General features: G+C 41.4%; 1 protein-coding gene across 3 annotated transcripts; it reads left to right on the plus strand.

The window, feature by feature from the left end:
- Positions 1-25338, plus strand: LOC147158427 (brain-enriched guanylate kinase-associated protein). 3 transcript variants are annotated; one of them, XM_086061775.1, is made up of 7 exons: positions 1-771; positions 3302-3339; positions 17178-17339; positions 20292-20358; positions 21019-21126; positions 21199-21279; positions 22860-25338. In XM_086061775.1, the coding sequence occupies exons 1-7, from the start codon at positions 16-18 to the stop codon at positions 24261-24263; spliced, it is 2616 nt and encodes an 871-aa protein (XP_085917901.1). In that variant the 5' UTR covers positions 1-15; the 3' UTR covers positions 24264-25338. The 3 variants fall into 3 exon arrangements, with proteins under 3 accessions (XP_085917901.1, XP_085917902.1, XP_085917903.1); XM_086061776.1 differs by lacking the exon at positions 1-771 and adding an exon at positions 3482-3657 and having other exon boundaries at positions 3322-3339; XM_086061777.1 differs by lacking the exons at positions 1-771; positions 3302-3339 and adding an exon at positions 3352-3657.
- The last annotated feature ends 614 nt before the right edge of the window (positions 25339-25952 follow it).

Raw genomic sequence — 25952 nt, forward strand, 5'->3', positions numbered from 1 at the left:
AGCCAAGGATGCAGCATGAGCAGCAGTGAGTGCAAGGGCAGCCTGGACAGCTGGAGTTCGGGAGTCACCTCTCGCCTTCACAGCTCAATCAAGAAGAAAAGCCATGCGGCCTTTCGAACCAGACTACGGGAAAAGAGAAGGTGGCCAGCCAATCTAGCCAGGGGTTATCGTTTCAGAGCACATCCCATGGAGCAAGGAGGGGGGGACAATGACATTGAATTCCACCGGGCAGAGCATCCAGGGAGGGGCTGTGCTCAGACCAAAGCTAGCTCCAAAAGAGATCAAGCGTGTCCGCTGGAGGGAAAGCTTCAAAGCAAAGTGAAATTTTCACAGTTCTTGGACGAGGTGACCTCCAATGTTCTTGACCCAAACAGCTTGCAGGCATTTGGGAAACCAGCTACTTCAACCGTTGGTCCACATCAAGACAAGGACCAAGTGGGGACCCAGAGGAGCCCCAGGCAGTCCCGTTCAATGGCCCAGCAGCAGGACCTCTTACTGGAACATCACACCCAGGAGGACCAGTCTCCAACTGACCTGCCTCCAAAAACCTATCTGGAGACAGACATTGACATAGTGAGAAGAGATGACCAGGCAGAAGATGCGGAGATCAAGCCTGGCACTCGACCATCGTTACTGATCGATGAACAAAATTTTATTCCGCCCCCTCCGAATTTCTGTCAAGGGTTTGAAAAGAAAAGTTTCCTGGAATTTAATCACAACTCCCCCAGATGTCCCTCCAGATCTATCTCTCTGCCCAGAGGCATCAACATGGTGAGTCCCAGTTGTTTTAGCTTGGCTACTCAAACATATGGTCTGACTGGATTAGCATGTTGTAGCACTTTACTGCTTTGCCATTGAGAACTGAAGACATGCAAGCAAAAAGAAGCAAACAAAGGACAAAAACTGTTTTTGTTTTGGAATAGACCTGGTGATCTACTGGTTAGATCTATGTCTAGATCACCAGGAGATCTACTGGCGAGCAGAGGTGTCAAATCCAGGTCCAGAAAGTAAAAACCCTGCCATAGTTTGGCTTCAGCTCCCAAGGAGCTCCTTTACCTGACGGTTGAGTAGAACCATTTGTGAAATTGTGGCTAAAGCCAAAGTTTTTCCTTTCTTTTTTCATGCTTGTGAGGGTTTCAAGGGTTGGGGAATCCAGGTCCAGAGACAAAAAAAACCTGAAACACTTTGGCTTTAACCATAGGTACTTCTCGTCAACAGGTGGAAACGAGCTCATTTAAAAGCACCTGTGGCTAAAGCCAATCCGTGGAAGGGTTTTTACTTTCTGTCCTGCATTCCCCAACCCAGGAGGGCTTCCTACCGGTTCATTGAAGACTCAAAACTTTCCATAGGTGTGGATGCGAGTCTGAATTCTTGTTTGTCTGTTTGTGGCCTGTGATTGGCCGCTAACATCAGCTGGGATTGGGTCCACTGTTCTGCTCATCAGCAATCGGAACAGTTCAGTCATCTACATGCTCAGCCTATTTAGCAGTGTTTATTGCAGGAGACACCCCCCCCCCCCCCCCAATTCACTCAGCCTGCATCGTAACCTCCCAAAAAGGGCTGGTTGGGGATGCAGAAAATCAACTAAAATGTCAGCATTAATTAGGGAATTGCAACCAGTGGCTTTCCCCAAGATAGGATTAAAAGCTCAATTAAACATTACTGCTTCTCAAGTGAATGTATTTGATGTCTCAGCATGATGTTCACCTCAGAGGTGGAGGATAATCAAAGCACATGTATTATTTTTCAGTAAATAAACTAGCACAGCACAGTATTTTTTTTTTCCTGTTTGAAAATAGTTTAGCATATCATGCACGGGCAACAAAGCCTTTCAACAAGTCCTTTCAAGAACTCTCCATCAAGTAAGGTTCTTAGAAATGAGCAAAGTCGCCATTTAATATTAAAAGAGAAGCTCACGTTGCCTTAATTTATTGTCTGATTAAAATTCAGCCTTTGCCGTCACCTTAGCAACTGCTTGGAAAAGAAGGTGGGCGGTATGGGGGCTGTGGAGCCAGCATGTGAGCGTGTTGGTGTTCATCACAGTGTTGCTTGCTTGCAGCAAACTTTCCTCTCCTCACCCTTGTACTCGCGAGCGCACATGTACCAAACATGCCTCACAGTCGCACACAACCCTTCTGACATGTACTCTCTCGAAGACATACAACGATATCGATCTACCGAGATAGATGAAAGTAGGCATTTTAAATGAGATATAATAATACAGTGCATGAGTGTTTTGAACTGTATGAACACTAAATTGATGTGTTTGTATTGTAAATACAACACTAAGATGGAATAGTTACAAATTTAAAAATAATAATAATAATAATAATAATAATAACAGCATAAAATGAAGTAGCACTTAAAACGGTACGTCCATGGTTGCAAGGTCAAGAGAAAAGTCAGCACTAATTCTTATAATTGCTAGTATGCTATTTTTCTGTTTGCACACTGTATATTGATAGTACTGACCTATTGGAAGCTGCACTTACATCTCACCTCGTTTAATTGTGACCGCATAAACAAGTTGCCACGTAGCTGTCCAATCATAATCACAGCTAATGAGTGGAATTTTGCTGATCTGGTAAGTTGTAGTGTTGGGTTTAAAAAAAATCGAATAATCGATATCAAATAGATTTTTCTTTTCGAGCCTGATATTGATTCAAAAAAACATGAATCAAATGATCTCTTTCCCATATATTAGAAAATAGAATTTTAGGCCAGATTTTTTTTGTTTTGTTTTGGTTTGTTCTCAATTCTGAATCTTTTTTCCAACTGCATCTTCCATGTTTTCATCTCTTACATTATTGTCATAAACTCATAATCTTCTATCTGTGGAAAGTGCCAACAAGATGTACTGGAATGATACTGTCTCCAGATTCAACAGATGGAGCCACCTGTATCCCTCCCATCACCTTTTTGCGCGTCTCTCCCTTCCGTGCTGCATCTCATCCCTTCTGCTTCTCCGCACATCAATGAGGGCGATGAGTTTGCCGCCGCTATTGCCTCCTTGCAATATACTGTATCTGCAGTCTGGCTGCAATGGAGGTTTCCACTCTCTCGCACCCCCACCACCCCTTTCTCCCTCCCTCCTCCCCCACTTTATGCCTCTCACTCTCTCGCTCTCATGCTGTTGAGCTGATGTGCTCGTTCTCACCTCACAAACATGCCCGTCTTTTTTCCGTAGAAGTAGCAAATGAGGGGGGGTAGGGAGATGAACATAAACAGAAACATGCCTAATGGATATGTTGCTCCTGGGCCATATCACTGATAGTGTAACATGTTGTTATTCCCCTTTCAGGTGTGCGACGATGGCACCAGCCACATAGACACCATCAGGTAGGCGTCCTCTCCCCTCATCCTTCCTTCGTCACACCCACGCCTTCTCCCTGTGTCTTCTTCTTCCCTCCCACTCTTCCTCTCTCTTGCACTGTCTTCTACTTCTTCCTCTGCTGCTGCTGGTGTCGGAGCGGCAGCACAGGCGGCAGCAGCATCGTCAGCAGCGTGCGCGCGTGGCGGTGGGGGTTTCTCGCAGCTTCAGGGGAGAGCTGATAACGCATACAGGAGGGAGTTTTCGTCAACATTTCCCCGTGGGGGGCTAGGTCGGCTGGGGTTTTGTCGGTCCGTCTCCAGGATGAAGCTGTGCTTGAGCACCAGGTACTGCTTCACTCTTTTGCATCTGTGATTTGGAGTGTGTGCGTGTGGCTGCATTGAAAGTAATGCAAGAGCTGCTTTTGTGTTAGTTTGACGGGGATACAGGGAAGAATTCACTGGTTTGGAGGGTTTTGGACTTAGTTCTGAATGCATATATATAGAGCTAGTGCAAGACTTGTGTTGAACCTGCATGATATTGTGCAGTCACCTGTCGGAATGCTTCATGCTACAGTGATTAATAACCCTGCATGATATGATCATTTTAATAAGCTTTGGCTCATTCACTTTCCTGATTAAAGTTGAGAATGAAAGCGGAAAAGCCTCATTGTTAATAGATTATTACGACTATTTCAGGCAAGATAGCATTTCAAAAATGTTCCAACGAGGGCTAATTAAGTTTCCCGGAGGTGTGCCATCAATTGCCCTGACTTCCGTGTCACAGTGCCAAGATAGATGAGGGGAGTCCCGTGCTTCTTGTCCTTGCTCAAATAAAATATGCTTTTTTTAAAAAAAAAATCAAATTCAAGACATACTGTAGATATAGGATTTACTGTACTGCTGATACAATTAAAACAGCAGAGGCCCCAGATTTGAATCCTGTGGAACACCATACTTATGAGTTCATATTGCACACATTCGTCCGACCACTTTCTTTTTTTTGCCCGACATAGTTAGTAGGGCTGTGCCCAAAAAAATAGTTTCTCATAAGAATTGCGATTCTCATTTAGTATGATTCAGAATCAATTTTAAATGTTCCAAAATCGATTTTATTTTAATTATTTTAACTGTCTTGCCCTTGTGTGTACGTTGTGATACACTGTTAAGTTGTAGCCACATTAGAGAGTAGAAGGAATTTAAGAAAAAGGAAAAAAGAAAAAAAAGAGTAGAAGGAAAAATTCACGATCAAGTAATGCCAGTAAAAGTTTTTGTTTTTCAGCGTAGGAAGAGCATATGCCGGTGAGTAATGTTAAGATGCTTCTCTGTATACTTTCCTGAAGCGTTTTGTATAAATAGCCGTTCTTTTGAGTGATAAAAGTGCCACGAGTAGCGCGCTAATTTGCATTAGTGGGTCACACTGGAGTAGATCATGACAATTCTTTGCACATCTATAAATTGAAGCAGAAATCATTGTCAATCACATCATTTTGAATCAAAAATCGGTTCTGAATCAAATCGCAGACCCAAAAATCGGAATCAAATTGTGAGACAGTCAAAGATTCCCACCCCTAATAGTCAGTATGTGTGTTTTGATCTCTGACGAAACCTTGAGACGGACACACGGAACCTCTGGGGTTTGATCGAACCCAAGTTAAGAACCCCTGCTCTAAGGTCTTGCAAGGGGGGCTCTAAATGACAAGGCATACCTTACCTGTACCTCTGCCTTCCACCCACTCACTTCATCACCAGCAGGCAGCAAGCCTGTACATGATGAAATGCCCTGAAATTCTCTTCCTCTCGCACTGTCTGTGCCTCCCGCGGCCGTTTTGTATGTAGGAGATTTCACTTTAATTAGCAGATTTTTTTGATTTTTTTTTGTGCCATTGCTGCTTCCATTATGATTGATAACCCAAGATTGAACCAAATGTGATTATGAAAGGATATGAAACCATTTTATGATGTTTAGAGGGGATTTGATCAGGACAGCCAGTTGACTAAAAAGTGACTAATGTGGTCATTTGCATGGCAATAACATTTTGTTATCACCAGTCCCTCCATCCATTTAGACCACTTATCCTCTTCAGAGTTGTGAGGTAGAGCCTATCCTATTAACTTTGGGTAAAAGGCAGACAACATCATCAGTCAATCACAGGGCACATATATGTGCGTCTGCCACAGGAAATCGTCGGAAGTAAATTGCTATTTACTACAAATTAACAAATAATGTGTCTCATTTTTATTATTTTTATTTATGCTAGCAACGTATCGTGACAGCCATAACAATTTAAATGCTCTTTCACTTGATGCTAGAATGTCCAATTAACCTGTTGTGGTTGTGAAGAAATGCGCCTAATGTCATACACAAGCGAACGTCACATGACCAAACCCCCCAAAAATACAGGTGAGCTGTGATTGGTTGTTACCTGAGCCTGAGCAATTGTGATTTTCAGTTGACAAAATAGCCGCCCCCTGAGATGGATAAAAACGGGTGGATTTTGACATTTAATTCATGCTCCACAAATATTCATCAGAATGCCGTGTTTAGACGTGTGGGGCTGCATTGAACATATTCCTGTAAAGAAGATTTTTACTTAATTTTGACTCACATTCAGCAATTCCCTCTCCCCGTTCCGCAATATTATGCAATTAACTGTTTATACTGTTTTCTGACAGTTGAGCATGTTTAAACATTAGCATTGTCTGTGCAGTTTAGTATGATGGTAACAAGTTGCCCTTGGAATTAATTATTTGCATTTAATTAAATTCAACATAAAATATTGGTTACAACTTGATTATTTTTTTAATTATGACATTATTGATGAACTTTTTATTCTTACTACAACTTATATTTTTGATTTTGTAATGTGTTTATATGTTCAATAAACAAACCTACCAACCAAAAATAAACAAAGCAAAAAAAAAAAAAGTTATTATATAACCAGTTAGCTCAGTTTAGCACTTTAGCACACTTGTTGCTATGCAAAAAGACACAAAATCAAAACACTGTATGTCGCACACCATTAACAGTACTGTTATAAGTATAGGGTGCTTTTATACTCAAATATTTTTTGTTCTACTCCTCTCTACTGTGTGGCAGATGTGATAACTACTACTCCACCACCATATCCGCCTGGAAATAAAAAATCATATGCGAGACAAATCAGACACTTCAAGCATGTACAGAGCTGTGATGTCGTACATATTTGATATTGTTTTCGTGTGATATCAATGATTCAACAAGGAAATGGTGACAGTGAGTAAAAGTGGTGGGGGGGGGCTATATTTAGCCAGATGTTCAGCCACTAGATGTTCAGGACTACAAGATCACAATGAAAGCTGTAATGTTCTATAAAAATGGTTTAGCAAGGGTTTGATGCCTAAGGGACAAATGTCACCACGACAACTAAGCACCCGTGTAAAATTGTCAAAGAAGGTCCAACAAATAGCGCTTGAGCTTGAGCTTGAGCTTTGTGATTTGAATGGAGACAAACTCCAGGTAGCCTTGTTAAGCCTTGTGAAATTCAAGGACTAATTGTATTTTAGCTAACACCCTGACAATATTTCAATACCACTTATTTTCTGACCAATACTAGTACAAGCATTGAGTACAGAGTTCCCATACCTCTAGTACTTTTGATATATAAAATTTCATATTACACAAAAAAGTGTAGCGCCAACTACTGCCAAGGAGGACTTACTCTCTCCTTTTTTTTTGCCTTACGTATCCCTATAAATACTTGATACCTTAAAATAAAACCGGTATCTTCCCGATACAATAATACATGGTAGCATTACTCACCTATCCTTAGTATTTTTGTATTCACGTCAAATTGCTGCTTGGGGGACAGAATTGTCATGTGCAGGTCGGCGTTGCATTACTACTAATGTGCCCTTCTGGCCGTGGCGCTGTGACCTGCTAGTCAAGCTAGGTCTCCGTGGAGGAGCGTTGACATCTCCCCCAGGAGTCATTAAGTGGACCTTATCAGCTTGCGCGCGTTGTGATCCGTCTCCTTTGTCCTCCTTCGCAGCAGCGGGTCACATCCATTCCTCATGTGCAAGCACTAGGCTAACATGTCAATGGATTGAAGAACAGAGCTGGCCTACTTTGTTGTTGTTGTTGTTGTTTTTAAGTATTAATGGGAACTAAAGTGGTTAACTTGTGTTGGGTCTCCTTAACAAGAGCACAGTGATATAATTTTTGATTCACGAATTGTTGCACATTTACAGTCGAAAACAATCAGTGACGGTGGGTGATTAGCAATTTCAAAACAATATTTACCATAGGAAATAAATATAATAATAATAATAGTAAATGCAAAGGTCAACTACTCACCCTTTGAAGACAGACACATACAGACAATAATTGAGTGTACAAGACGACACGAAAACGATGGTCAAAACTGCTCAGTAAGCTGCAGTAATACTAGCCGTTTTTCACGGAGGATAAAGAAAATCCTCATTTCATTAGCATCTGCTTGGTGAAATTTATTGTTTTTACTCGGCCACCGATTATAATCAGCCGATTATTGACCTTCATACATCTACCAAAACAATCGGCCAATTGGGGCAAATGGCCAATTATTTTCACCTTAACTTTATCGAAGAAACTCTAAGTATCCGACGCTGTGAAAGTACCCTGAATGCACCATGTTGCTTTCGTATCATGATTAGCAACTAGCAAGTGTGTAACGTATGTTATTCCGGTTATTCTGTTGTCCCCCAAGCGTCCTTTAAGCTGTTTAATGACATCCCAGTTGGAGTTAACTGTAAAACTAAACACACGACAATAAGAATAACACCCCTGTATATTTAAATACAAAACATGCTTTGTTTTTAAAACATCGCTAGCCTAGCGCTAATGGTAAAAGCGGAGGGAGGGTCCCATTCAAATGCTAATTGGAAGTTAGCATTATCTTTGAGAGTGTTTTTCCTTCAAATAACGAATCTTCACACACAAATGGTGTAGGAACACATACCCACAGGTAAGATAACACGACACAAAAGCACAAATTATTTCCAATGTGTGAAAAATTAGTTATTCTAATATAATTCAATCGTAACTTTCTTCTGTACTCACTTTAAATGTGTACACCATGGATGCACGGCACATACTGCCCCCAAGAGGCCAAAAACGCACAAGAACAGTCAGTATTTGTTCTTACAGTTTTTTCAGTTGTAATTATTTGAGTATATTCTATTCTTATTTCACGTTCTTATTTTTATTTTGTCATTGTCCTCTCAAGTTATATATAAAGTTGATATTTCGAGGATTCAAAGCATTTATTTTCTCAAAATTAAACATTCAAGGAAGGTCTTAACATACATGACATGGCACAAAATAGATCCCGAGGTCCCAGGTTAGCCTGGTAAGTCACAAGACTTGTGAAAATAACACAAGATAAAACTATATAAAAGAAAAGGTTTATGCTTAAGAAAAAAATGAGTAATAAGAGGCTTGAGTTTCACATAATATTTACAACATAATTTGTGCTTAACAAAAACAAAGTGCAGGGATGAATAGGCATGATGCTACCGTGACATTTTTAAGTAGTTGAGCAGCCTTAGTAGTTGAATAAATACTAAGTTTTTAAATCACAAATTGTTTTAATCATGATTTCAATCTCAATCAAATAATCGCTATTTTTCTAGCCCAATTATGTACTCTAACCATATACAGTACAGCAGTTGTAAATAAGTCAGAATGGTTTTATTATTGACACCATACATCGATACAATAAATTTGTATACTTCATAGAGCTGTCAAACGATTAAATTTTTAATCAGATTAATCACATCTTAGAATTTTGATTGATCACGATTAAACACTTAATAAAAAAGGCTTTTTTATCAACATTTATTTCCCACCAAATTTGAAGAGTCCCGGTTATGTGTTTTTTCTTTTGACATTTAATGTTATGAGGACGTCTTCAACATTTTTTGATCCACCGCACACGCTCATCCTCCTCTTTTTCTAATCAGTTAATTACTTGCATAAATTAAAATAAAAAAAAGGCCCCAATTTTTTTTTACATGTACAAATATTCTAAATGTGATACGCAAACATGTATTAAATGCTTTACTTTAATGCATGTAATGTTAAAGTGCAAGTTTATTGCTCAAACACAACCTGTGCTACCTTAAACGTAGCCATCCGTTGTCACGCTAATGGATAATCTATGGTCAAAATTAATTGTGCGATTAATCTGCGTTAATTCATGATTAATGAGATAAATTTTTTGTGATTAATTAATCAATCAGTTAACGCTATAACTTTGACAGCACTAATACTTCATGAAATTTGTTGATAAGGTCATATTCAAAGCAGAGTAAATCTTAATAGCGAAAGTTAGGAAAGGGAGGATAGTTTTATACATTATATATATATATATGTATATATTATTTTATTTTTTTAATAATCGGCCGATTAATCGGTAATCTGCATTTTTTTGGGCCAAAAATCTGTATCGACATCGGCCTAAAAAAATGCATATCCATCCGGCCCAAATTTTTACAGTACAGTAATACATTTTTAATTAATCGTATTGCTGATATTATACTGAGCAAGCCCTTTGCTTTGTCACAATAAGCGCTAATTCTGGATCTATGGTTATCATCAGCACTTTTCCTCATTATCAGCACTGGTAGCCTTCTGTGGCGTCACCACAAAATGTTTTTATTGTAATATTGCTTTTAATGGTAATAACTATTGGTGATTTTTTTCTTCTTAATTTTTGGCCATGGCTACTTCCATTTGTGTATTTTGCTCAATGGACAAGTCGGCTCTGCTTTTGAGGCACATTTTTGCGGTTCCACTGTGCACTAATGACGTGTGCATTTTAATGCCCTATATATAAAAACACGATGACGAGACACAGTCCAGTCACCACTGCAGTAGTAAATGTATGTAAATGAATGGATTTGCTCTTTTCTATTTCCATGAATTGTGTATGATCTGATTTAAGACTCTCAGCCACGACCAATTGCTTTAAGTGTTTTTTTTTATTACTGTAATAAAATTGAGATTACTAGATTAGCATTGCAGATTTATTCTTCGTTCTAATAATATACAGTACATGTATAAAAGATGCACTTATTCATTTGAGAAATCACTTTATCATCATTCTAGGAAAGTGTTTATTATTCATATTTGTACAAATATATGCATAACCTACACTCCATTTATATAAATGCTCACAATATCATTAGCATTCTAATACACATTGTGTGCTAAAGTGTTAGCGAAGCTGATAGCTAGAAAGAGAATTGAAGTGAGAGTGAGCTTTTGTCTAAAAAATTCTCAACATGACATCACAGTCAGAAGGATGTACAGTAAATAATGTACAGTGTAGTTTGATAAAATATATTGCTGTTAAAATGACCACAACAACAACATTAGCACTAGTTAGCTTAGCTTTGGTAGCTGTCCATGGACGTTTGGTACCGGGCCGCACAGAGAGACTGAGCAAAAACTAGAGTCTGAAAGCAGTTTTACTTTGCCAAATGATGACACCGAAGAAGAGCCGACATCTTACAAGAAAAAGAAAGCTGCATTTAAGAGACAGTATCAGCGCTCCTACTCCCAATATACATTTTATCCTGACAAATTATTCTCCCGCTCAAAAGCGCGCTCTGCAAAACATCAGAATCATCTTTATTGTCCAAGTATGTAAAAGTAAAAACACACAAAGATTTGTCTACGCTAGTATGAGCTACACTACAAGTGCAATTTTTCTTGCCCTTGGTTCTTCCAGCGTGCAAGTACCCCAGAGTGGGTGAACGGGCTATTAATGATTTTTTTCCTGCAGTTCTAACTGTCTATTGCAGTTTGAAATATAGAGTGACTGTTATATTTGTCTGGTGGGCCACTCTTTTATGATTTTTTTTGTCTTTATTTCACCCTTTGCTGGGCTTTATGTGTGCACATTAAAGCTGTTAGCAGGTAATTAACGACTGGTTATGTTGTTGGTAGCTGGTGTGGAACTACTTAAAATGCCTGGTCTTCATTTAATCAATACCAGGCAGGCTAGTGTGGTCATTGAAGGAGTGAATGTTTTCAATGAGCCGCTGGAGTCATGCACATTTATATGGATTTGATGCTGGTCTGCTGCTTCACCATGTGGAGGAAGGGGTGCAAGGCAAGAGGGGTCATCTTGGCTTTCTTTCGTGTGTCTGTGATGAGTCAGCCACCCAGGTCCTCCCTAATCTAATGTTGAGCCACTGACGAGGACTTAAACCCGCTCTTGTCTCCACTCCTCAAACTATGAGATTTGTCTGCGAGCAATTCATGTCACACAAAGCGTCTCGCACGTCGTCTTCAGGGAGCTGTTTGGAAAAAAAGAGCCTTAGCATTAGCAACACTTAGCACGTTTTCATCTGACTGCAGTACACCCGGACTGATTAATAGTCAATCGCAGGGTCGGTATGTTTACATAAAATCCCAATTCTAACAGAAACTGGACATCTGTCACATAAGGAAAATCTTTTTAAGATTAAAAAAATATATATATCCTCGTGTGTACCAGGCGTGAGGCCTGGCTAGCTCATCCTGATGGTGTTGCGGCGGGATTAGCTGGTTATGCCATCTTGTGCTGTAACAAACCCCTTTTTGGGAACTCCGTATGGTGATACAACTACTCCCGTTTTTAGTAGGTCGTTGCTGTGTAAACACATCCCAAGACCATCTGTGCATGCTCAATGGTTCCACCCCTCAAACCCCTCGGGCTAGCTGTTAGCTTATCTGCTAACGCCATTACAGTGGCAATTTCTTGCCATCTCTTGTCCTTGCCATTTCGAATGTAATAAGACTTGAAAGTCCATCTTACTTGCCAGACAGTATGTCATTATTTGTTCATATTTTCTCCAGTCACCCTAAATAATTTCATTATATCATAGTCTTTATTGTCCCTCAAAGGGAAATTGATCAACAATCCGAATTTAAAATGGCTGTGTGGCTCATTAAACCCTCAAAAAGTCTCCTTCAGACCCACAGTTTTTCTGCTGGGCAATGTATTTATTTATTTAATTTAGCTGATTTTGACTCTTCCCACATAAGAACAAAATTGATTTTTTTTGGGGGGGGGGGGGGTTATCATGGTTTTTTTGTTATAGTGGACGCCGTAATCATCTATGGGTCCGAAGGGGTTTTAGAGTGCTGGAGAATGACTAGCTAATGTTACTTTTTAACGGATATGCAAAAGTGTCCACTTACACCCTAGAACCTGTCCATCAATCTTCTCTTTGTAGTTCTGCCCGATCAAGCTGTGTATCAGCAGGTCACTAACCTACAACCTATAAATGCATTGTCTGACTTTTATTAGCTATAACATAAAACAGTCTTACAGTAATATCCCCTTTCGCTGCCGTTGATGGGTGCCCTTTTTTTTTTTAGCACCTTCCCCAAAATCTGTCTGTGAACGTGCCTATTCCATAGAAAATGGACGGGGAGATCCTGACAGAATAAACCTTTACCCCACAACCGCTTCCTGCTTTTCCTTCCGTCCCCAACTTTCGTGTCATCATCGTCCTCCTCCTCCGCTCCCGCCTCCCTTCCCGCTCTGCTTTTCAACGCTCTGAAATCCTCTCAAAAGCAACCATGGCGTGAGTGGGCGGCTGGCAGCCTCGTTTGAACGCGCTCCCGTCTATGGTGTGCTGCAGAGTGAGGAGGCTCAATTAAAGGAGGAAGAAGTCGACCGAGGGAGGGAGGGAGGGAGGGATGGAGGGGAGGGCGGTGGGGAGCGACCGATATGGCCTGAGATGTCCCCATGTTTATGGCGCTGCGTTATTCCTTTTCCCGGGAGAGGCGTGTGTTTAGATGCCGCAGTGTGCAAAAACCCAAAACACATGCAGGTGCACACTTTTCAACAAATATGGTGACATGCATACTAACACATCAGCTTCCAAATAGCTGTAAACTGGCAGGCCAATCTCACTTCACCGTGGGCACGTATCCTGTGCTGGTGTGTGATGACTCAGAGGGCAGCAGCTCGAGAGGAGCCTCCGGTGTTTGTGTGAGTCGTGTGTGTGTGTGTGGGGGGGGGGGGGGGGGGGCTGGGATGCCTGTCACCAGCTGTCGCCATGCCTACTCAGCCTGATGCGGAAATCACCAACTGGCAATGAGGTGCTAGCGGATCAACACGTTTCCTTTTGGCACCTGTGTGTGTCTTTTGTGTGTGTAAGTACAGAATCTACTGACCTCTTATTGGAGATCTCACTACAGAGACTCGCAGGTACATCTGAGGGACATTATCAGGGCTCAGCTGGAAGCATCTTGGTTCAAACTGTGGCTGACGCGCTCGGTTAACAACCTGCACCAATCGTCTGAGGGCTGACGTCTGTGTCTCTCTTACACGCGTCATCCGGACGTGGCTGCAGGGAAGGGCCTGAGGCAGCCCCCAAATATTTAGGAGGCCATATATATATATATATATACATACATACATACATACACACACATATATATATAACCAACATAACTAAATAAAAAATCATATTTAGTGCTACCTGTATGTCAGATCAGTGAAATAAAAAAAAAAAAAAGGCCTATAAAGCACTGAGGGAAACATTGCACTTCTTTAGCCTAAACTATTGTTTTTCAACATGGTTATTGAACTTGGCCATTAATGGGGATTATTGATTGAAAGACTGATTCATGTGTGTTTGTTTTGTTTGGCAGGTAGAACAGTCATTAACTCTGCAGGCCAGACTTAGGCGGTCTCCTTTGGGACACTAACACACGTCAGCTCGTCGTGGTCGACCTCAATGAACACATGACAGGGAAGGAACACAGGCAAACCATGAAAAAGATATACATTGGCAAAACCGCCTTAAAAGTCCCCCGAAATGGCGGCAAACATCTGAAAAAGAGGTAAGAGCGAATCGAATGGAATCGCGCCGTCTTTGCCACCTTGTCCTCATTTTCATCTGTTTGTCCACTCATCCGCCCACAAGGTGTCTCCTCTCACCGTCCGGTCGCACGAAAGAATCCTCTGCCAAACCAGGAGTCATGTTGCCTCGTCATCCTCTCGCCAGAGTGAGAGCACTTATTAGGGCTGACTCAGCTCCGGCTCGCAGCCTCGGTCACTAATGGGTCATTTTGCCCGTCCCTCGAGCTACTCTATGTAAATGCATCCCGTAGCAAACAACAAACACCTGAATTCCCTCGCCAGTCAAGGGAGGTGAGGCGGTTGGGGGTGTAGTGCTTAAAAAGTCATCCAGTCACTTGAGACTTGATTCACTCAAACATCTGGCTGCAAATGTATTAACTATCATGGCAACTGCCCGGAGAGTTATAAGTTGCCCCCTATTATTTAAATTTCGAGAAAGCAATAATATTAATGAGTTTTTGTTAGGAGTATAAACATTTGGTGCAGAGCTGCGCTGGAAGCAAGATGTTTAATTGTGTCAGAGTAAATATAACAGGCACATCTAAACTAGGCTGCTCAGCTTTTCGGTTCAATTCTGTTTGAATTAAAGCACCTTATATAACAGCAGCTCTCTTGAGGCACTTTTCATTCAGGACAGCCCAACTCTACAGTCCTATTTATGAATAAATGCAGATAAATCCCTCACTGGCGTGCAAGCTAACGACACCCACCGACTGGAGTCTACCGCGACTCATTGGGTTTCCCACAGAAATAAATAACGGAGACGTCTGTGAGGGCTGGAGGGCATGGAAATTGAGAGGTGATGTGAGACACATCAATGGAATAGGACTGAACAGACGCAGATGCAGGGGAGGAGCTTAGTGCGTCAGAGTAAGAACCCTACGGCTTTCTGTATGATCACACAAAACATGGAAAGGGGTTTTCACATTGGACCCGTTGGGTTTGGTTAAAACTAGTACAAGTAGTCAACAATTGAGTAATCACAGATACCAAATACTTCTACCATTAGTACTTTTGATACAGAAATGTCCCCCCACAGAAAATAACGACAGATCATTTTAAAGAATGACCTATAATCTCAATGTAGCATTTTTCCTTAACATTGGATGAAATTAATGGCAGTTTTCTACTCTTCTTATTTCTAGTTCATGGTCATAAAATGGCCACAAGAGGGCTAGTATCGGCCGTCGTCACGAGTACTGATACCTCAAAATGAGGTTGAGTATCAGCTTGATACCGATATATGGTATCGGTACTCGCCCAAGCTTAGTGGTACATTTAGCCAATACACCCATTTTACATAATACAAATTTCACAGCACAGCACCAAACAAAAATACCAAAATAATGACTCGTCTCAATTAGGATGCCCTGAATGGAAGAGCATTTAATTAATGTGCTTTTCACTATACATCATCGGAATTATAAATAATAATTTTCAGACAAATAAAGTCAAATTCGGATCATTTCCCGTTGCACCTCTGATGACCTCGCTTGGCATGGCACCTTGGGTGGCAATCACTGCTATACAGTACAAAATTGCTATACTGTATCACAACACGCAACTGTGCCATGTACAGCATCTTGAGCAGTTCATAATCAATATTTATCAATTAACATGACAACAACATCACAATAAATCTGACTGGTTAAAGAAATCGCTCCATCACTAATATAATTGAAGCTACATCTGCCCGCACTACTAATTCTGAAGGCGGTCAGACGGTGACACATGAGGCTGCAATCTGATTCTTTCTTGAATTCTGTCATGTGTCACATCGTTATCAAATTTGTGTATTGTGTAAAAGGGAATTTAATGACGAACTAGGATGTGTTACACGGATGTTGCCGAGCTTGCCATGCATTGTAGAAATGTTATGGATGAACGTGCATTAACTCCAGGAAATGAATGGCTGAATGGCATTTTTTTGTGTATGAAAAATGAATGACTAATGTAAGAAAATCTTTGTCGAAAACGGTGTCATATGAAAACAAATAAGTTCGACAGTAGTGTGATTCGTAATTCTTAGACGCAAGTAGGAGTATTGCACCAAGAACATAATTTACAGGTGTAGAAGGATCATCTCAGCATCTCACCCAACACTGATATACAGTACAGTACGTAACACTGATATAGTGTCGGCCTATAGGGAAGAGGGACGCGTTACGGATATTTAGTGAGTCAACTCACTGCAGTAGGATTTGTGCCCGGGGAGCAGCTCTGTCTTTGCAGGTCTCTCCAGCTGCAGCAGACAGCATTCTGCCTTGCTGCCATTTCCTATGACTTACATTTTGTCAAAAAAAAAAAAAAAGAAAGAATAAAATAGCAACTTCCTGCAATCTGGCCATCATGAATAATAATGAGATGGCTTGTGGATGATGCCTCCGCTCTGTGACCTGCAAGCACTGAAAAGAGGCCTCTCCATCTCAAGCCTTTGTTACCTGATGTGGTTATTAGAGAGAAAAGGAGGCCCGGGAGTGAAAAGAGCACATGAGCGCATCTCTATTCGTTTGTTATCTGGCCACAGATAGAATCATTAGCTTCCTCCCTCCATCTGTCCGTCAATACGGGCTCCATTAAGCCTGGCCGCGTGCGCTCGCATCCATCACGGCGGACCACGTTTCCTCATTTCCCCACTTTACGCTTGCCCTTTCATTAGATCCAGGCAGTAACTGTAAAAATCTTCATTAGTGTGCGGAATTACACGCTGTACCCAACATCCCGGCCTTCACATTCCATTCATGTGATGTATTAAAGAGTTTACAGCTCATATTTCAACACGCTCCGGTGTTGATGCTTGGGTTTCTCTCACACCGGCTGCCAGGTTTTAATTCCATGAATCGGAAGCGCTTCTTAACGTGTGTCTGCTTGCGTCTGCACAACGCCTTTCTGTTTCTATCACCCTCTCCATCACCACTGCATGGCTGTCCATGACATATAGAAATTATACACCATAGCTTAATTTCTCTGTTGTGTGTGCAGCTCGCTACTGGAGCAGAAAGAAGACCTGCGGAAGCGACTTTCCTATACCACGCACAAGCTGGAGCTGCTGCAGAATGAGTTTGACGCCACGCGTCAGTACCTGGAGACCGAGCTGCGGCGCGCTCAGGAAGAGCTGGACAAGTTTACCGATAAACTGCGCAGGTGAGAAGATACTTGAAGATGCACGCGGGTTCATGTGCAATGAAGTTGACCCGCTCAAGAATGATGAGGCTAAAGTGCAATAAACATCAGTATATTACACTCACTACTAGGGTGCAATCATGCTTTTAGATAAATAGACAGATAGGTAATAAAATAATAATTTCATATTTTGATTTTTAATAACGGTTGTGGCTAACTTCTGCTAGAAAAAGTTCAGACAAGCAATATTAGTAAATAAACTAGAAAAATTCCCGCGGAAATTTTGAATGGGCCTGCTAACTCTTGCAACTCTTTTCAATGAGCTGAACAGTTTAAAATTTCAACCGTTGAAATCGGTCAAGAAATGTGGAAGTTAACCATAATCTACTAAAAGTATTACTGCCCCTTTAAGAAACATGCACATTCACGCACACACATTTGATTTTAACTAACATTTCAATGAGATGAACAGTTTAAAATTTCAACCATTGAAATCGCTCAAGAAATGTAAAAGTTAACCATAATCAAGATCAAATAAAGTATCTTACTGCCCCTTTAAGAAACATGCACATTCACGCACACACATTTGATTTTAACCAACATTTCAATGAGCTGAACAGTTTAAAATTTCAACCATTGAAATCGGTCAAGAAATGTGGAAGTTAACCAAAATCAACAGTATGTTACTGCCCCTTTAAGAAACATGCACATTCACGCACACACATTTGATTTTAACTAACATTTCAATGAGCTGAACAGTTTAAAATTCAAACCATTGAAATCGGTCAAGAAATGTGGAATCTACCATAATTAACAGTATCTCACTGCCCCTTTACAAAACATGCACATTCACGCACACACATTTGATTTTAAGTTGTGAGGAGACGTCACGCACCAACACTCCATTGATTTGTATAGGATTACGCTCACCTCAAACAAAAGCCTCTCGCGACTTAACGGTTGAAGATGCAGATTCCAGAAATGGCTCGTTAGAACGGCAAGGGTTTGGGGAACGCGAGCATGTTCTCAGTTTTTTAATCGGATGAAAAATGACCAAATGAGAGCAGGTTGAAAACTTATGATTGATCGAAAATGAAGAGGGAAAAAACGGCGAAATTAACATGGAGGAGATAGGCGTCAAAGTCCGACTTCTCCTCGCTTAAAGTGAAAATAAAGGTACTAAATGACACCGTAGCCAAATAAAACTTAGTTCTTCAGAAAGCAGAGGCTTGTGGCTACAAAATGTGCGAATTTGATGTCTAGTGAGCAAAGATTGTGGCCATGGTGACGAGTTGAAGTGAAACTTTTGGAAATAGATTTTTTGGTTCCCGTCACTGAAGCCTTAATTAGTCACACTCTAAATAGGCGACTTTTCCCCTTTGCTCACTGTCTTTGAACCCTCACAGGGGGGAGAGCTTTCATTCCTTAAATTTTTTTTTGACACTGAGCTAAAGATGACAAAAATTCCAACAAAATGAGCTAATTTTCATATCGGTCGGTTAATGTATGCGCGCGCAGCGTGTCTTTGAAAAAGGTGCTTGATTGGAGTTGATCTCTTTCGGATTCCCATTCATTCCTATGGGACTTTATTTGGGATTTTTTTGGGAATAGCGTCGCCATGGTAACTGGGAATTCTTATAAAAATAATAGCGCAGCGAGTCAGATCGAGCCGCATCGTTTGATACCTTATTTGTCGCGGTGCGATCTACGGTTCGGGCCCTATTTTTGCGGAAAAGTCGGTGGAAGATAATATAAAAAAAAAAATAATAAACCCTTTTCTAGGGTGGATAGTAATATGTGCCTGCTTGCTCCGCAAGCAGCAGCTTCGCTGCTGCTTGCTCCGCTTAGCAGGCCCATAATAATAAGTAATTGCCTTATGCCGATGGATGGATGGATGGATGGATAGATAGCATTATAATAATATAATGACGTAATTATTTGGTCAAATATAAAAAATATGTACTATAATACTTTATAAAGTTTATTTTATTAAAAATTTTACTCTTACATTTATAATAAATATGAAGGATTAAAGTTCAATTAAAATGATAAACTGGATAATTTAACTAAACTATAATAAATGTACGTATACGTTTGTATGTACGCACGTAATAAATGATAGCACGAATGTAATATGATACATATTGTTATGATTGAGTTATCCAGCTATAATAAGGAATAAGTATGGACAAAATGTTTAATGTTTATAGCCAATATGTATGAGATGATTTATGGGGGGGTGCAATTAATAATGGTACATCCTATGCTGCATTATTCAAAGGAGAATGCAATTAAAGACGATCATCTAAACGATATTCCTATATTCATTTACCACATTTTATTACCTCGTTTATTTTGTTGCTTTTTTTAACCTCTGCCTCATTATCTTTAATGTAAAACTGGTGTATTTTTAAAATGTCCAAAATCATGATTTATTTAAAAGGAGCAGCAGCGATGATAAAATGGTTCTGTTTTTTCCAAATGAAAAGTGTGTGTGTGTGTGTGTGTGTGTGTGTGTGTGTGTGTGTGTGTGTGTGTGTGTATTTATATATATATATATATATATATATATATATATATATATATATATATATATATATATATATATATATATATATTTATATATTTGTGTGATCAAACGCGGGGTACACTTTCCTCCAGTTTATTTCCGTCTCCACTTTTGCTACAGTAGGCAGCTCATGCCCGAGTGTATAGATATAAATAGTTTTCCAAACCAGTCGCATATCTTGCTCTTGTCTGTAATGCAATCTCGAACTATACAGTCTATTTGTGGGAAGCAAAATTAATAATATAGATTCTGTCTTGTTATGAAGCAAATAGAGGACCGTGGAGGACACGTTTATTCATAAGATTGACTTACTTACGACACCAAATAAAAAATTGCTGTGCATGTTTTAAGCAAGCTTTTGTTATCGCGTATAAACAATGTCTGTTGTTTACTGTGTGCTTTAGAATCCAAAGCAGCTACTCCGCACTGCAGAGGATCAACCAAGATCTCGAGGAGAAGATTCACAGAGACGTAAGTGTCTGTTGCCATGTTTGCACTTAAATAAAAAGACATACAGCAGCACGGGTTTGAGATCCACTTTAAAATACTGTAATAAAAATACCCTGTTGTTGGTATCAGTGACATTAATTATGGCTTATTAAAATTCTCTGTCCTCCTCCAAACAGTCGCGTGATAGCGTCCCCATTGTTCCTCCGTGCAACACACCTCGCCTCATTGGCCAGACTAGAACAGATATGTAATTACACCGTACAGTCGTATGAGCCTCGGGGGCTTTTGCTTTGAACATTGTTACAGCGCAAGATGGGATCATCAGCAAGTTGTTACATCACATTGCAACACCAGCAGGATGATCGCTGGAGAGGACGAACGAGTGGTTTTGCATGAACGGAACATTTTTTAACTCAATTGAACGGGTCCTTTTGTATTTTCTTGCAGCCAGATGAATTCTGAAGTGTTTCGGGCAATATAATTCAGCCAAATGATTCGGAACTCATTCGACAGCGCTTCGCAGTGCAGATGGACAATAACCCAAAAAATGGGGGAAAAAATGAAGCATTTGATGACAGCAAATGGCTCCGAAAAACACAAACCGATATAATACAGCAAGAACAAGGTGCTTGTTGGCATAACTTGCGTTCATGCTTCTTCTCCATTTTGTTGCCTCGTCAGTCGCAACACCATGACGACGAAAAGCGAGCGCTGAGCAGAGAGATCATTGTCCTCAACAACCACCTGATGGAGGCCAAGCTCACCATCGACAAGCTTCAAGAGGACAATGTGAGGAGGGGACATCGTTGACGATGACGATGATGTCATTATGATCTCACCTTGACGATTTGTGTTTCGTAGGAAGTCTACAGGAAGGATTGTAACCTGGCTGCTCAGCTTCTGCAGTGCAACAAGTCCCTTTACAGGGCCGAACTCGCTGAGGTAAGCCCCTCCCACTATTGGTCAAGCATGTCGGCGCGCCCTTTACTAAAATGTCCTTTTCATTTTTACGTGGTCTTTTATAACGTGATCCGCTTGTCTGATCTCAAAACAAGTGAGGGAAATATGAGTTTAGAAAAAATATGTGACGGTAGGTTGAAATATGAAACCTAAAGTGCTTTATGCTGTCAAACAACAAAATCTGCTGGCTGTTCAAGTGTAATGCACAACACGTGTTTATTGATGTGGTCCAGTTGGACGCCTCTTTGCACTGCATCAGCGTCGCACACGTGACCAGCAGATATCAGACTATAGAACGTCTCTGCTACTATGATTGGAAATGGATTGCGCAAGACTCGCAAGCAATAGTTCATGATTACATAAGTTGGGTCAGAGGCTGCTTTATGCTCACGTGGTAAATCCTGGTCTGCTGACTGATGAATTATAAGACGTGGTTGCCTTTAGTAACACAGCCACGGGAAGACCAACAGGGGATTCTGCTTCAAAAAGACACCAAACTGAATACAATGTAGAAAAGTGCTGTTGAGTTGGAGTAATTGCACACATTTGAAGTTATAATCAGTCGTTTATTGCCAATTACAACCCACTGGATTGCTGTTGATGATGTGTTGCATTTGCTTGTTGCCATGGAGAGACAGTGTTTTTTTTTAATGACCTCAAAATAGAGCAATGTTTTTTTCTGTGGATTGTCCTGTGTTAAAATGGGTTCATTTGATTTAAGTAAATACATCAGTACGGCCTTACTTAGTTTAAGGTATCTAATTGCGTTCATACTGCATTGGATGAACTTGTTTTATGTGCTAATTGATGAAGCGCTAAATGTAATTTTTAAAATTCTCAATATTTTAAGTGTGAAAAGTATGAGTTGGGTTGTACTGCAAATTTTCTGACTCATGATGTTACAGGTAGAGTCCATGTTTTGAGGAAAAAAAATAAATATATATATATATATATACTTTTTTATTTGGGGGGGGGGGCTGAGCGCCTCTATTAAGCCATTACAAACCTCCCACATGGCTCCCACCATTCTAAACACTGTTAACTTAATAAATACAACTTTTAAAATGCATAATGTAGAATACTAAGCTTCTGATTATAGATTGCGTGCTTGGCAGCACATGAGGATGACGACGAATCGTCAGTTTAATAACATGTTGAATTTTGAATTTGCCAATGAACTGGATAAAATGTTAATTCATTCATTGACATAGAGGTTTTTTTCTCTTAAATTGGCTTACTTTTCCTAGAAACTGGATTACAAATGTCACAAACGGAAATCCGCAATAATCAAACCGCAAAATAAGGACAGAACACCGTATATGTATCGCCATCTATTTTATAAAGTGAAAGAGTTTGTTTTGATGCACTCACATCTTTGATATCAAAACCGAATTTTCTAATTTGACCCGGCAAACCGGTTTTTGTTACACCCCTATAGGGATTATTTAAATGAATATTATTTCTATGAGAATGTCACGTATTTGTCTGGATTGTGTACCCCCTGCGACGGAGTGAGGTTTCCTATGCTCGTAATGTGACTTGGGCTTGTCTTTTTGCTCCAGCTCCCGACTGACTTCCAGGAGCGACTGACGATGCACATGGAAGAGCCTCCGCTCTGCCGCACGTACTCGGACTCCGTGCCGGCCTCGCTCATCGGGCAGGTGCTGGAGAAGCCCGACGAGGCGTGCAGCAGCAGCCAAGCCTCGCGCTCCCCCAGCCCTCACATGCCCGACCACGCTTTCGTTCTTGAGACGTTGGGCCAAGGGGAGCGCCTTGGTCTGCGTGCGGCCTACAAGTCCGACCTGTACAGCAGCGACACGGCACTGTACTGCCCCGACGAGCGGCACCGGGAGCGCAGGCCCAGCATGGACCTTCACGGTCAGAGGAAGCTCCTCTTTGAAGCGCAGAATTCTACTGACAGCAACCCGGAGGAGTGCTCTGTCGGCTTGAGACCCGGTTTCACCCAGGAGCACTTTGCTGAGTTCCCTCACTTGGGGGTGGGCTCCAGTTCCTACTCCAGCTTCAGCGGAGGGGGCTCCGAAGACAAAGCTAACCCGCCGAGCAGCGCCGCTTCCTCCCCGCGTCATCACACGCTTTACATGGACTGGAGGGATGCCGGGGACTACGAGAGGAAGAGCGACTCGTCCTGGGAGAGGGACAGTCCCAGAGGGTTCGGTAACAATCATCCCTTCCAGCAGACGGAGATGATCCACCAGCAGAACAGCAGCTCGCCCGTGTACAGCCGCACCATGTCCTCATGTTTCAGCGAGCCCTACGAACCCCTTCCTCCATCGTCCTCCCCAAGCGTGGCCTACGGGGACAGCCGCCGAGGAAGCACGCTGGCCCCCGAGGAGGACGAGCTGATCGGAAGATGGCGGCAGCTCAGCGCGGAGGATTTGAGCTCGCATTCCTACCGCAGTCCCGGACGGGCGTCGCCGTACAGCTTCTCCGAGCAGCATTTCTCCGTGAGGCCGGCTAAGATCCGCCTGGGCCCGCTCTATAGCAGCTTCCAGGAAGGGGCCGACTACTACCACCAGCAGGGAGCCGGCGGCATGCAGGACCCGGTGTGGGTGTCGGCGAGCCCCGAGTGCAGCCCGGTCCTCCGTCAAGCTCACAGCCAAGCCCACTTGTACGAGGACAGCCAAGGCTCCGAGCACAGCCTCTACCAATCGGGCAGCTCCAAAGACCGAGAGGGCAATGAGGCATCCGGAGGCCAAGGCGTGGATTACGGGGACCAAAGCCCCAACAGTTCCACCGAATCCCTCAACCGCCGGTCTTTGGAGATGGCGGCGGAACTTCAGCACTACCAGGCGGAGATGCACAACCTTTCGGCCCAGGTGAGCCCGTCCTCGCCGCCACCGGCGCCACCGCCTCCACCGCCGTACCACCAAAAATTTGGCTCTCTGGGGCTCTCCCGGAAAGACAGCCTGACCAAGGCGCAGTTGTACGGGACGCTCCTCAACTGAAGGACCTTGCAGAAAAAAAACGGGAATCGAAGCCACAGAACCGTATGTGTTGTGAACATGTGACTGGTGATTACGGGAAAGTGAGGAGTCTTTACATTTGTAAGAACGTGTGCAGCGGTACCTTGACTTACACGAGTTTAGACAATTTTTCACTTGGAGCCAAAATTTGAATCACATCGTGCTTGAGATTAGAGTGAAGTAAAAAATCAACGGTCGCCAAATGCACTTTCAGTTGTTTATTGAACGGAACAAACAGTCAAAACCACAAATATGAAATGAAAACACTAACAAGGAGCATAGAGAAGACTGGACTAAACTGCGTGCCAACTGGAATCAGAGCTCCTGACGTCACTCACTAGGCCACGCCTTTTAAAGGAACATGTCTACTACGGTGTGTGTGTGTGACTTTTGGTTATTTACACTTCTTTACATTCTCTTCCGTTATGTCTTATTATGTTTTTATACTTTACAATATAGTGCTATTTTTCTCGATTAAAAACCGCATTGGTGATTTTGGTGAGACTGGAATTAATTTAATTAAAATGGTGATCACGTTATTATTCAAACATGTAAACCAAGGTACCACTGTATTTAACTATTATATACTTATATGTGGGAAATGACAGATATTTTTTGTATGTAGCTATTCAAATGACAGATTTTAGTAAAGCCCGAGCTTGTACATACACAAATTAAAAAAGGTAAATACTATATTTAAAAACCCTTAATTTGATGCCTGTATAAACAGTATTGGCCTTGTGCGGCATTCACAGCTAATTAACAAACAGTGGCAAGTTTTTCCTTTTGATTGAATTTGACAGTATTGGTTGGTGTTTTATATTGTTATTGCTGGAATGTTTTGACACGTGAAAATCTGTCTTGGAGGTTTGTATTAATTCTCTTCATATACTGATACAAAATTCCTGCCACAACCCCCCACTTTCCCGTTTCTACCTCAGATTCGGACACCCACTCCCCCACCTAGACAGTATAACCTTTGTTCCTTTTATTAACCATGCATGATTATTGCTTTTTGGTTGTTTTGTTGACTCAATAAAAGCACAAAGTATGCAGACGATCCTTGATTGATTGACTAGTCACAATTAAGCGTATGTTTGTTGTAGTACCAAGACTGGCCTATGAGAGGCAGCAAAGTCCAGTAGTATCCAGACTGCTGGAAAAGAAGAAGAAATAGAAGCCTGGTTAACTTTGAGCTTGTTTCAACTAATTTCTCATTTAAATTTTCAAGACACGCTCTCTAAAAAAATTGCCGTGAAAAAGGCTCTAGTGGCCACTGACCAGTATGAGGAGTTTGTGACGTCATTCCCGATGGCTGCAAGCCGAGGTTTGAATGTAAACAAACACACCTGTAAAAGAAATGGTAGAAATCCCGTCCCACATAACGTCTCTCTCGTCTCACCCCAGCACATTTCAGCACCAGCTCTCGTCCCTCTCATTATCCCCTCCAAGGGACACAGGACAGCTCGACACTCATTAATATGTCGGCCCGACCGTTTTCTGAGCAGATTGAAAACAGCCCACGCAGGTAATCACTCTACACAACATGCGCTTTTACAGACATTCCATAGTCCTGCCTTTGCTGAATTTCATTAAAAAGCTTAAAAAGAAAATGCTCAAATTTGGTAAAATTGATATAAAATTAAAATAAATTACTACATTTCCCTATTT

This window comes from Leptonotus elevatus, chromosome 18 (assembly GCF_054856555.1).
Source record: "Leptonotus elevatus isolate MCC_2025b chromosome 18, RoL_Lele_1.0, whole genome shotgun sequence".
Classification (NCBI taxonomy): Eukaryota; Metazoa; Chordata; class Actinopteri; order Syngnathiformes; family Syngnathidae; genus Leptonotus; species Leptonotus elevatus.

Excerpts from the sequence above, each read along its gene's own strand:
- LOC147158427 (XM_086061775.1), top strand. The coding sequence starts at position 16 with ATGAGCAGCAGTGAGTGCAAGGGCAGCCTGGACAGCTGGAGTTCGGGA. Across the intron at positions 772-3,301 it reads TGCCCAGAGGCATCAACATG|GTGTGCGACGATGGCACCAG; the intron begins GTGAGTCCCAGT and ends TTCCCCTTTCAG. Across the intron at positions 20,359-21,018 it reads AGGAGAAGATTCACAGAGAC|TCGCAACACCATGACGACGA; the intron begins GTAAGTGTCTGT and ends TTGCCTCGTCAG.